The sequence below is a fragment of the Sorex araneus genome, chromosome 1 (genome assembly GCF_027595985.1).
Source record: "Sorex araneus isolate mSorAra2 chromosome 1, mSorAra2.pri, whole genome shotgun sequence".
In the NCBI taxonomy this organism is placed as follows: domain Eukaryota; kingdom Metazoa; phylum Chordata; class Mammalia; order Eulipotyphla; family Soricidae; genus Sorex; species Sorex araneus.
Window position 1 is genome coordinate 127,474,280 of NC_073302.1, and position 12,112 is coordinate 127,486,391.

At 42.6% G+C, this 12,112-nt stretch overlaps 1 protein-coding gene across 1 annotated transcript in view; it reads right to left on the minus strand.

The window, feature by feature from the left end:
• MROH2B (maestro heat like repeat family member 2B) overlaps positions 1-12,112 on the minus strand; it is a 79,414-nt gene that overhangs the window by 8,926 nt on the left and 58,376 nt on the right. The window contains exons 29-34 of the mRNA XM_004605583.2: positions 11,196-11,293; positions 8,728-8,880; positions 5,010-5,167; positions 4,362-4,488; positions 3,448-3,635; positions 2,093-2,233 (exon numbers count right to left, since the gene is read on the minus strand). Coding sequence (XP_004605640.2) covers positions 2,093-2,233; positions 3,448-3,635; positions 4,362-4,488; positions 5,010-5,167; positions 8,728-8,880; positions 11,196-11,293 — 865 coding nt within the window. The remainder of the gene's footprint in view (positions 1-2,092; positions 2,234-3,447; positions 3,636-4,361; positions 4,489-5,009; positions 5,168-8,727; positions 8,881-11,195; positions 11,294-12,112) is intronic.

Below are 12,112 nucleotides of genomic sequence, written 5' to 3' on the forward strand. Positions count from 1 at the left end.
ACTTGTTGAAAAGATGCATTTCTCTCTAAACAAAGGTAGACATTTTAATCTTTTTTCTCTTGGGAAAATAAATGATCTATAAAGGAATGCTCAATAAACGATCACCAGTATATTTAGGTAATGTGGATGTTATGAATCAGGCTTCAATAAGTATACTTCTTACCACTTACAAACCTTACAGCAATATCATAAGCAAAGTTCTAGAGATGTGTGGTGAGGATGATTGTCTAACAATGAGAGTATCCTTTATGCTACTGACTAGATCACTTAAAAATGATTAATGTAAAAAATGTATAGGGAAAAACGCTCTTCCTTCTTTACTTATCATCAGAGAAATGCAAATCAGAATGATGAGATACCTCATATCAGCGAGACTGGCACACATACAAGGAACAAAACCAACCAATGTTGATGTGTATTTGGAGAAAAATGATACCTTCACTCAGTGGTAGGAATTTTGACTGATTCAACTTTTTTTGAAAGAAATATGGGTACAATCTCACAAAACTAGAAATTGACCTTCCATATGATCCAACAACTCTACTTCTTGGCATCTATCCAAGTGACCCAAGAACTATGATCGGAAAAGACAATCCTGTGTTAATAGTAGCACTAAGATCTGGAAAGATCTGGAAAGATAAATGGATAAAAACAAAACAAACAAAACAACTATGACACACATACAGAGTGAAATACTACTTAGCTCTAAGTAAAGAAAATCCTGCAATTTTATGCTTTGTGGATGGATCTGGAGACTATCATGCTGAGTGGAATTTGTCAGAAGCAGAGGGACATATACAGAATAATCTCTCATATGTGGGATATAAAGAAACATAGTCAGGGAATGAAAAGTGTCCAGAGACAACAGACACTGAGAACTTGTCTCCAGTAGAAAGCTTGCTACGGGGGATGGGAGGAGGTTGGCGGTGGGGTAGACACCAGATAATGGGGGAGAGAAGCAGATACTGGTGGAGATGCAGTGCTGGAATATTCCATGCACAAAACCCTACCATTCACAGCATTTAATCCATGTGCTTAAAATAAAATAAAAACCTTAAAAATGGCTAAGGGAGTCCATTTTATGTTATGCATGTTTATTATAGTTAAAAAAAATCAATTAGAAAAAAATCACTGTGGCTAAAATGTTAGAAGAACCGAGACAAGTGCCTAAATTAAGTAGAGTTAGCCCCAAACTACTTATGACACCATTAATTAAAATTTTTTTCTTTTCATTTTTTGATGAAAAGATCAAAAATTCAAAATTTTGATCTTTTATGTTTATGAAGTTGTGCACGATGATTGATTACATTCAATATTCCAACACCAATCCCGCCACCATTTTACCTTCCCACCACCAATATTTAAAATTTGCCCAATCACCACCCAAGCCTGCCCCAAGAACAGGCCTTAAATAATTTATTTCATATTATTTGTTATGAATAATTTGCTAAAAATGATCCAAAAAATTTCCTGAGAAGAAAACGTGTGAAGATTGTTGTATCTCACCCTGCAGACATTAAGCTCTTGTAGAAGAGACATACTAACATATTGTTGGAGAGTCCAGCAAGCTACCGAGAGTATTGTGCCTGCACGGCAGAGCCTGGCAAGCTACCCATGGTGTATTGGATATGCCAAACACAGTAAAAATAAGTCTCACAATGAGAGACGTTACTGGTGCCTGCTCGAACAAATCGATGGGCAATGGATGACAGTGACAGTGATTGTTCTAAGACACCATTAATTTTCGAGCAGTGGGTGTTTGGGCTAGATCTCCACCAACTTTTTTTTTTTTTTCTTTTTGGGTCTCACCTGGCGATGCACAGGAGTTACCCCTGGCTTTGCACTCAGGAGTTACTCCTGGCGGTGCTCAGGGAACCATATGGGACGCTGGGGATCGAACCCGGGTCGGCTGCGTGCAAGGCAAACGCCCTACCCGCTGTGCTATCGCTCCAGCCCACCAACTTTGTTATTTTTTTCTTGTTTCTTCCCCTTGATTATAAGTTCATAGCCAATGCTGTCAGTGAAGTTGATGGCATTTTGATGATTCTTATTTTTCTCCTTTATCGTCATTTCTAGAATTCCTGTGTATTACCTGGCCAGAGCACATACTCCTATGTGGTGGGTATTGGGATTACAGAGGAGGGTCCACAAATTGTCCCCCTCCTCAGACTCTTTGGCAAGGCCTTCTTTCATGGCCTGGGCCTGGACAAACTTCAGAGTTGTGGTTGAGAGCCTGATGGAGACAACAAGAAACACAAAAGTAAGTTAACCCCATCAAGGGATTATGGATTCCCGTGCCCACACTTCCTGCTCCCCACAATGCTCCCTCACACGTGGATTAGTGGATATTGTACAAGGGGAAAACAACTAGCTTCATCTACCGCTTTACTACTGGAGTGAAAGGGGACATTAAGATCATTTAAGTCATGATACATATAATATGTTCAACCTCTCACGAGTAAATGAAGCCTTATGGATGAAAGTACAAAATATCTTATCTTTACCCTTTTTCTGCCAACACTTAGAAAGTCAGAATGTACTTTGCATTGTGTTACAGTTGTTGGCCAGGCAGTAGCTGTGATGAGTTGTTATTTTTCTGTGCACAGGCACATGAATTTGGGAACAGTTCTTTATGTGGTTATCATCTTCACAAAATTACATGTATTACTGGAATTATATGCATTGCATTTCTGATTAAAATTTCTTTTACAAGTTCAGTGTGACATTGGAATGAAAATTTATGAAGGAAGGCATGAAACAGAGCAATCTGACACAAAATAAAAAAAATTGATACCTGGCTATCACAAGATAGAAATTTAAAGGTATAAGAAAGCATTAGTTCATGGTAGCCTTCTTCTTTAACAGAACTAAAATAACACTCTTTCTATAGCTATTATAAGCAGATTTGATGAGATATAGAATTTAATTTTTCTTCTCTCCTTGGTGGTCTTTATTGTCACAGGGTCCCAACTTTCTGTCTTTTTAAAAAAAATTTTTTTGCTTTTGGGGTCAAACCTGGCAAATGCTCAGGGGTTACTCCTGGCTCTGCACTCAGGAATCACTCCTGGCGGTGCTCAGGGGACCATATGGGATGCTGGGAACCGAACCCGGGTCGGCTGCATACAAGGTAAACACCCTACCCACTATGCTATCGCTCCAGCCCCTTGGGTCCCAACTTTCCTTGAAAGGTCTCAGTGAAAGGACCAGAAGAAAGCAGAGCAGAGCCTCCAAGGAAGAAGACATAGCTGTTATTTGCTGTGGGAATCCACGGGGCAACTACACAGAAAATTGGTGCCGGGACAAAGAATAGGAAGGCTTAAGGGTGCTGAACACTTGTCTCTTTGCGGAGAACTGCCAACCAAAAACTCAAACCTGTGTCTCCATGGTGCAGTCCCTGGATTCTGGGATCACAGCAGTTCGGGAAGACCCCACTTGCCCCTCATTTACCTGCAGGGGTCTGCTATCTGGTGCTGCTCTCCCTGTTGTAACAGCTGCCGATGGCGCCTTAAAGGAGAAGTAGGCATGTTCTGGCCCACGCTGCAGCTGACTAGCTTCAGGAGAAGAGTGAACAGCTCTGGGTACAAGCTTGCGACAGAGGTGCCTACGGACACCACTTCATACATAGCACAGGCCACCTGGGGGCGGGGAAGGGCAGACCCCACGGTCAGGAGCAGGCTCTTCCAATGAGGATATCCCCCCGGGGATCATCTTCAAGTTTATATTTGTACACCAAAAACAGATTTCGATGTTAACCCAGCCCCTGGTGAGAGGATGTCACGGAGTGAGGATGTCTTGGTCTGAAAATGTCTCTATTCAGACTGTTTCTCTTGGGGCTGTTGTGCAGGGATATATCACACTTCTGGGGAAGCCTTTTGGGGTCTGTTGACGAAAAAAGGGGATACTGTGGCTATCTGGTAGACTAATTTGGAAACACAGACACAATTATTTTCTTTGGCTTGAGGAAAAATTTGCCTTCAAAAAATCAGCTCCGGGCCAGATTATACAAGTCAGGGTGCATGCCTAGTATGTGCATAACCTGAGTTCAATTTCTAGCACCACAGAGTCTCCCAAGCACTACCAGGTGTGACTGCTGAGACCCCAGCAATCTTGGGGTAGCCCGAGTAACCCCAGCACCATAAGGTCTCACAGCATCACATTCTCAGGCCCTTGCAGCAACTTGTCCAGACTGGACCAGTTGACTAAGAATCACTGGTGGGGTCCCCAGACAACTGAACACCTCCTGGGAGCCACCCTGCCCTTGTCCCCAAAGAAATCCATCAGCTTAGATGTGATTCTTGCCATATTTGTCCAACATAAAACTGGAACCAACGTAAAACCAGGATCTGCATTGTCCAACTCACTGAAATTGCTTCGATTCCCACTATGTCATCTTCTAATTGGGTCTCCAGCTTATCTACTAAGGTTCGCAAGAGTTTACCGCTGGAGGCTGGGTTCTCAGCCAGGAACTTCCACAATGTCTTTGTGTCCCTATGAAATGAGAAAGGAAGCCGATAAGATACGTGTCCTTGGAATATGAGCTTTTCCATTTGACTCTAAATCAACATCAATTAATCAAAATTTCAAGGACAGATGGACACACAGATACGCCTGAGACTAATAAAGATCTTTTATTTAATATTCTAGCGTTCTAGCCTTGGTAACTAAGGTTTTTTAATGTGCACTAAGACAAAAATGTCGCACCTAGGTGTATTTAGGTAACCAGAAAGAAAAGAAATGCTTAATTTTTTAACACTCATTTACTTGTCCCATGGTGCATTAAATATTTCTTCTCATTACTATTCATTGAAAATCTCCCTATCTTGATCTCAATTCTCTATCTCTGCACTGCATTTCTATTCTCTATTTGAAAAACACTAGGAAAACATTGATTGTTATTTCAGTGAGATGTTTTCAACCACAGCTTTCTTTCTTTCAAACCACAAATTATTCCCTCATGCTTTGCAGAATGGCTTTTCCTGGAAGAAGAGATCAGTTTAGTTACAATTTACCTGTCAAAGGGCAGAGGCTTCTGTAAAAGATTGGCAGCAACTGCTTCTGGATGAAAGCTGGCTATCTGGGAGATGGCTTCCAGCATAAAATGAAAACTTTCCTCTCTTTGTCTGAGGACTGGCATGTGATGGTAAATTATGCTCAAAATCTCCAGCAGCTAATAAGGAAAGTCAAATCAAACATTAGGTTGCTATTTGTCATTACAATACATGGTCAGGACATAGTAAGATTCATATGCTTTGGTAAGGTGCTGGTGGTTGACACAGTGTATGGAGCTGATGGATTAGAAATACTTTTAAAAATATTATTGTTTCTAAACATGGCCAATTTCTTATTCAGTAGAATTATTCATCAATCAAATATTTATTCTTAAGTCAATTTAGCAAACATTTAGAGAAAAGCTGCTATATACTAGGTACTAGGCTGGGCCCTGTGGGGAATTTACCAAAAATAAATAAGATGCAACCCTTGGAGCTAGTGGTCCAGTAAGAGATACTGGACATAGATCAAAGGACTCATGCATTAAGCAGTATAAGGCAAATGGCTTGCAAAGGATGCTCGGAATGGAGAGAAAGCAATCATGATCTCTGCAGGGTGGGGTTGGGGGAAGGAGATGGAATGATAGCTGATCTGGGTCTTAAAGGCTACATAACAATTTCAAGGCAAGGTAGAAGGGGCTGGGTATGGTCTCAGTGGAGAAGGTCATGTGCCTTGCAAGCATGAGTCCAGGAGTTCAATCCCTGATGTGGTGTCCCATACATCAATCACTTTCCTGGCAGCTTGGGACCTCTGGCTCTGCAAGCACCATAACTAAAGTGTGAGCTCCATGGCTAAGAGTCTAACCCCCAGCAAGTGTGTGAGAACTCCAGTGAGCCCTGGACAACACTCAGCTGGAATTTATGCAAAACGCCACAACTAACATGCATAACCTTTGTGAGTATTATGGTGAACAAGCACAGATTCCATATGTGCGACCCCAGTGAAGACCACAATCAAGCATATGTGACATATGGCCATTGCAACAAAAAGATAAAATAAACTAAGAAAGGATGGGGAGAAAAAGACAAGGTAGAGATGGTGGAAGGAAAAACAGACAAGGATGCACACTCAAAAAACATAAGAATCAGCGCAGTACAGACGATTTCTAGAGCATTGAAACTATTCTATTTTTGTTTTGTTTAGTTTTGGGGATACAATTAGCAGTAGTTAGGGGAATGTCCAAGTTCAGTGCTCATAGATCACACTTGGCAGTTCTCAGCGCATCATGCAGTGCCAGAGATAAAATCTGGGCCTTCGAACCATTATGAGGGCAATAGGGCATAACATTGTTCATTTGGATTTTACAGGGATAAGGGTATGACTTGTGCTAAATTTAGTTTTGTGCTTGATTAACTTTACCTGTAGTAGATGTATTTTTCACTTTTTTTGGATAGAAATTTTTGTGTTGACCATAATATTTTCATGAATTATAATTCCTTAGTCATAAAGATTCCATAAACAAGATTTACATAGAGAACAATTTCAATGGGACTTGGAGAGGATTTAAGCACCTTTCCTAAGGCCTTACCTACTACATGAACAATTTTCTTTTCTGCTAAATACATGAATACACACATATTTCAATTTTTTTTTTTTGCTTTTTGGGTCACACCCAGCGATGCTCAGGGGTTACTCCTGGCTTTACACTCAGGAATTACTCCTGGCGGTGCTTGGGGGACCATATGGGATGCCGGGGATCGAACCCGGGTTGGCCACGTGCAAGGCAAACGCCCTACCTGCTGTGCTATTGCTCCGGCCCCCCATATTTCAATTTTAGTAACTTTTGACTCTCTCATGTCTCACTCAACAACTGTTGCATTGTGTGTACTCAGTAAATGTTCTTGAAAAATCTGAAAAGTAGTTGGCAGAGAGGTCATTTCTATGTAACTCCCTTACACAAAAGTCATTATAGATAGTTCTTTAACTTAGGGTGATTATTTCTGGGCTCTGGTGACCACAACTTCTTTCTCTATTCTCCTTGAGGTACCTTTGTTGTATTAAGACTGTTTTCCGGGGCTGGAGCGATAGCACAGCAGGTAGGGCGTTTGCTTTGCATGTGACCGACCCGGGTTCGATTCCCAGCATCCCATATGGTTCCCTGAGCACTGCCAGGGATAATTACTGAGTGCAGAGCCAGGAGTAACACCTGTGCAGAGCCAGGTGTGACCCCAAAAAGCAAAAAAAGAGACTGTTTTCCTCATTATTAATCTTTGAATCTCTCTCTTTCTCTCTGTCTCTCTGTCTCTATCTCTCCCTGCCTCTGTCTGTCTCTCTCTATCTCTCTCCATACCTCTCTCTGTCTCTCTCTCCTTTTCTTTTTCTCTCTTCCTTATTTCTCTCTCCTTTTATTTCTCTTCTTTATTTCTGTTTCTCTTCTTTCTCTTCCTTCCTTCCTTCCTTCCTTCCTTCCTTCCTTCCTTCCTTCCTTCCTTCCTTCCTTCCTTCCTTCCTTCCTTCCTTCCTTCCTTCCTTCCTTCCTTCCTTTCTTTCTTTCTTTCTTTCTTTCTTTCTTTCTTTCTTTCTTTCTTTCTTTCTTTCTTTCTTTCTTTCTTCTCTCTCTTTCATTCTTTCTCTCTCTCTCTTCTCTTTCTTTCTTCCTGGCTGTTCTTAGGACTTCCTTCTGGTTCTGCACCCAAAGTTCACTCCTGGAGGCTCAGGGGAGCATATGGGGTGCTGGGATATTGAGTCACCCACGTGCAAGGCAAATGCCCTGCCTTCTGTGGTTTCTTTTGGCCCCACTCTTGCATTGTGTTTCTAACTTTACAAGAGAGCCTAGACTTTTCAATTTTTGAAGCAGGGCTACATCTGGTGGCTCGGGGAGCTACTCCTAGCACTCAGGGTCTGTTCCTGAAGACGCATAGGGAATCCTAAGGCATTGGCTTGGGGCTCCTGCATCCAAAGCATACACTCTAGCCCTTTGTGCCATCTCCTTAGCCCTTCTATTTGGACCTCTTAACCAAGTTTTGTTCATTTAAGACCTGTTCATTATGTTCAACTCTTCCATTGAGAGGAACTATTGAGGACTTTCCTCTTAGTCAATTCCCCAATGACCAGCCCCCCTTGTGAGGAAATAAACCTTGTGGTGTGTGGTGAGTGGATTTGCCGCCTGCAGAGAGCAGGGTGATCAGAAACTCCACCAGACCCAGGCGGCTGTCCCAAAGGGCATCCAGATGATTACTCTCTTCCACCCAGATCTAACAATACACTGTCCTACTCCAGACGCCCTTGGTTCAGAGCTTATTCCATTGGTCAGAGGAGGCTTTTCAGGAATGTTTTCTTATCACAGACAAAAGTGGCCATTGAAATAGGCTGAGACTAATACTCAGCATTGCCCTGGTTAATACACAGCGTGGGTCTCTGCATAGAGTTTTCGAGACTGTGCAGGCTCTTGCTTGTTGTTTGTCAGCGAACGAACCCAGAAATGGTGATGGACTTGGCATTTTAGAAATGCTAGAATTCGGGGCTAGAGCAATAGTACAGCAGGTAGGGCATTTGCCTTGTACGTGGTTGGCTCAGGTTCGATCCCCGGCATTCCATATGGTCTCCCAAGCACTGCTAGGAGTAATTCCTGAGTGCAGAGCCAGGAGTAACCCCTAAGCATCACTGGGTGTGACCTAAAAGCAAAAAAAAAAAAAAAACCAGTTAAATTTCTGCTCAGTAGACAAAATGTCAGTTCACCTGATCCTCCAAAGTGGCTCCCTGATCCTTCAGGACAGTGATCATCCATATGCCACAGGCCCTTGAACACATGAGATTGAGGGTCTCTAGACCATCCAGGATTTCCTCCAGGAAACTTTGAATTTCTTCACGTGGGATGAATCTGCTTAAAGTCTGAGAATGCACGAGAAAGTCTCATGTTATCAATCACTTTATTTCATACCTGGACACATGACATATATTGATTATGGGTATGTTAGTATATGAAAAAGCCCTGGACTAGGATTGGAGAGAGAGTACAGTGGGTTGAGCTCTTTCCTTGCACACAGCTGACTTATGTTTGATCCCCGACACCTCATATGGTCCCTTGAGCACCATCAAGAGTAATTCCTGAGTGCAGAGCCAAGTGAAGAGCCAGGAGTAAGCCCTGAACATTGCTGGGTGTGGCTTTTTTTGTTCATCACCCTGCTTGCCCTCTCACTCAACAAAACCTAACCAAATCCAAAATCCAGGACAAGCCAAACAGTTAGCACATGATTGGACCATAGAATTGGGGAAAATACTATGACAGGACATAGACATGACCTTTTTGCTGTTATTTTTCTGGTTGGCTACACTCAGATCACTCCAGATCTGTGCTCAGGGTTCACTCCTTCCTTGCGGGCTTGGGGGACTATAGGAGCCAGAACTTAGGTCAGTCACATGCAAGGCTAATACCCTACCCATGTGGTGTTTCGCTCCCCTCCCCTCCCCTCCCCTCCCCTCCCATCCCTTCCCCTCCCATCCCTTCCCCTCCCATCCCTTCCCCTCCCCTTCCCTCCCCTCCTTTCTCCTCTCTTCTCCTCCCCTCCTCTTCTCTTTCCTTGTTTCTTTGTGGGGTGTGGAGGTATTTGGCTGCTGGGGCTATTTTCTATTTCTTGTCGTCCCCCACATTGGAGTAGAACTTAGGTTAGGAATAAAAGAAAAAAGAAAATAATGTTTTTGAATTCCTATTACATCAAAAACCAACATAATCATTTGAAATATCTTTTTTTTTTTGTTTTTGGGTCACACCCGGCGATGCACAGGGGTTACTCCTGGCTCTTCACTCAGGAATTACCCCTGGAGGTGCTCAGGGGACCATTTGGGATGCTGGGATTAGAACCCGTGTCAGCCGAGTGCAAGGCAAACGCCCTACCCGCTGTGCTACCGCTCCAGCCCCTGAAATATCTTTTCTATACTCTAATCAATTTCTCTCCCATATTCTGATCACTTGTTACTGTCTCTCCTATGTAACCTTAATCTAAGACACCTAACTTGCACCAGGATTTTCAGTTTCACCAGATTTTACTTACTTTCATTCAGTCTATTTTCTAGTCTAAACACAGAACAGAGGAACCTCCATAAATGTGTCTTATAGAATTGATTCTTTGCAGAACCACGACTAAAGTTCATAAATAACTTTGGAAAATTAAGAAAAGGCTTCCTGTCCCTGAAATAGTTCACTTCACCTGATTCTACTGGATGTTTTACGTATGGCAAACTGCCATGATATAGACATATATCTGCCACTGTTAGAAATGATGCTATTTCAGAGGACAATGCCTTTGTGTATTTTGTAACATGTACAACTACATAGTAGTCCTGCTGTTCTGCTTAGTACCCTCTCCTAGCTCTTGATTTTAGATAGAGTAAAAGGTAGGTGCAAAACAAAGTCTTAAGGTTCCACCTCTTTCATCTCAGGGTCATTGTACTGTTACTTTTTTTCATCTGGATTGTTCTTTTCCATGTGTTTTTATGATTAACTTTTTTTTTTTTTTGTATTTGCCTTCTTTAGGGACTCAACCCTCTCTTCGTCCCTTGTTTCATATGGGAATTAATTTCTCTCGGTAACTTATGCCTGACATGATGATTGTTTAATTGACTCTTTGGATGCCCTCAAAGTGGACGGCAGTGAAGCTTGGACAGGAGGTGGGGAGAGTGTGAGAAGAATTGTGAAAAAGGACAAAGTTATAGTTAGGTAGTTTAAGAATATTTTTGAAAGTGAGGAGAGAAAACTTTAAGCAGCAGAAAGCACTCGAGGCCAGTCTGCACACCAGAGGATCCTGTGATGTCTGCTTAGCTTGGGGGGGGGGGTCCTCAGCAAAGCCACTGTACCTCCACTGTCCCTTCTGGGGCTCAGCGACAGTCCTGAGGATGGGGCCAAGTGAATGGATGCCACAGGGATATCTCCGGGGCTGATCCATGAAAGCCCTTCTTTTCACTATTTTTCCACTCCATTCCTCTACATCCCTCAGCCCATAGAAAGCTATTAGTTCACCAGGTTTCCCCAGAAATGATTGGGAGCAAACGTTGGCTGGCCACACATAGCAAGAATTAGTGACTGAAAGGATTTGGCTTGAAAGGCTAGCTTGGTTGGCCCCTTCACAGTGAGGTGTGTGCAACTTCCCCCCTTTTGGAGATCAACTCAGATGCTTTATATACCTTGGCCAGGCCTCTGAATCTTTTACCTTCGCTATTTTAGAAGAAATCTTCATATGGACCTGAGCGTCATCATTTTCCAGCCCATCCTGCAAAGTCTGCAGCCATTCCACGTCCATGCAAATGCCTAAAATCCACAAAGGTAAACATGCAAGAGTGAAAAAAATTTATGAATGGTTGCAAAGGCTGGTTGCCACCTGATTTATACAGTCTAAAGGTTGTCTAACGGGATACAAGAAAACACATAGTGAGTAGTTTCTACCTGCCTGATTTATGCTAAATACTTAGCAGGCGATGATCTTATTTTGTATTATTGTACCTCTATTATTGTACCTATTTTGTGGATGAAGAAACTCAGGTAGTCACATGTAGGATAACATAGCCTCAGGTAGTTTAAGTTTATTGGGTTACTCCCATTACAGTGCTCCTATTCCTCTTTGTTTATTTGTAGCTTCTTTCTTAGTGTTCTGTTGACTTGTAAATAATGTTTTTCTCTTCTCCTTGAGTCCTTTGCATAGCTTATTCAGAGCAATGTCCTTTTTGTATGGACACAGGAAGACTTAGCAAATGTTATGCTTTTGTAACCTGGGAGTCATTTGACTCTACATGATATTTTCCTCCTGGGCATCTGTTCTCTGGACCTAAGCCTCAGCTGCCCTTACTTCCTAGCACCCGCAAAAGCAGGGTCCTGACAAGGGATGAGACGGACCCAGGGCAAGAGGTGAGTTGTGTGCTACCCTGGCATCGAGATGAGTCTGGCCAAAGTGCCTAATGCTTAACTATAAGTTAAGAGCTTGATCATGGACAAATGTTGCCATGATCCAAACAGTGATAACTAGATTTGGGCCCTGCTAGGGTGAGGAATGATTAATCTGGCCTGAGTGCTGTGGTCTGAGCCTGTGGCAAGATGTTGCCAGGAGAGCTGCCTTGCAAGCCTCAGTGTATC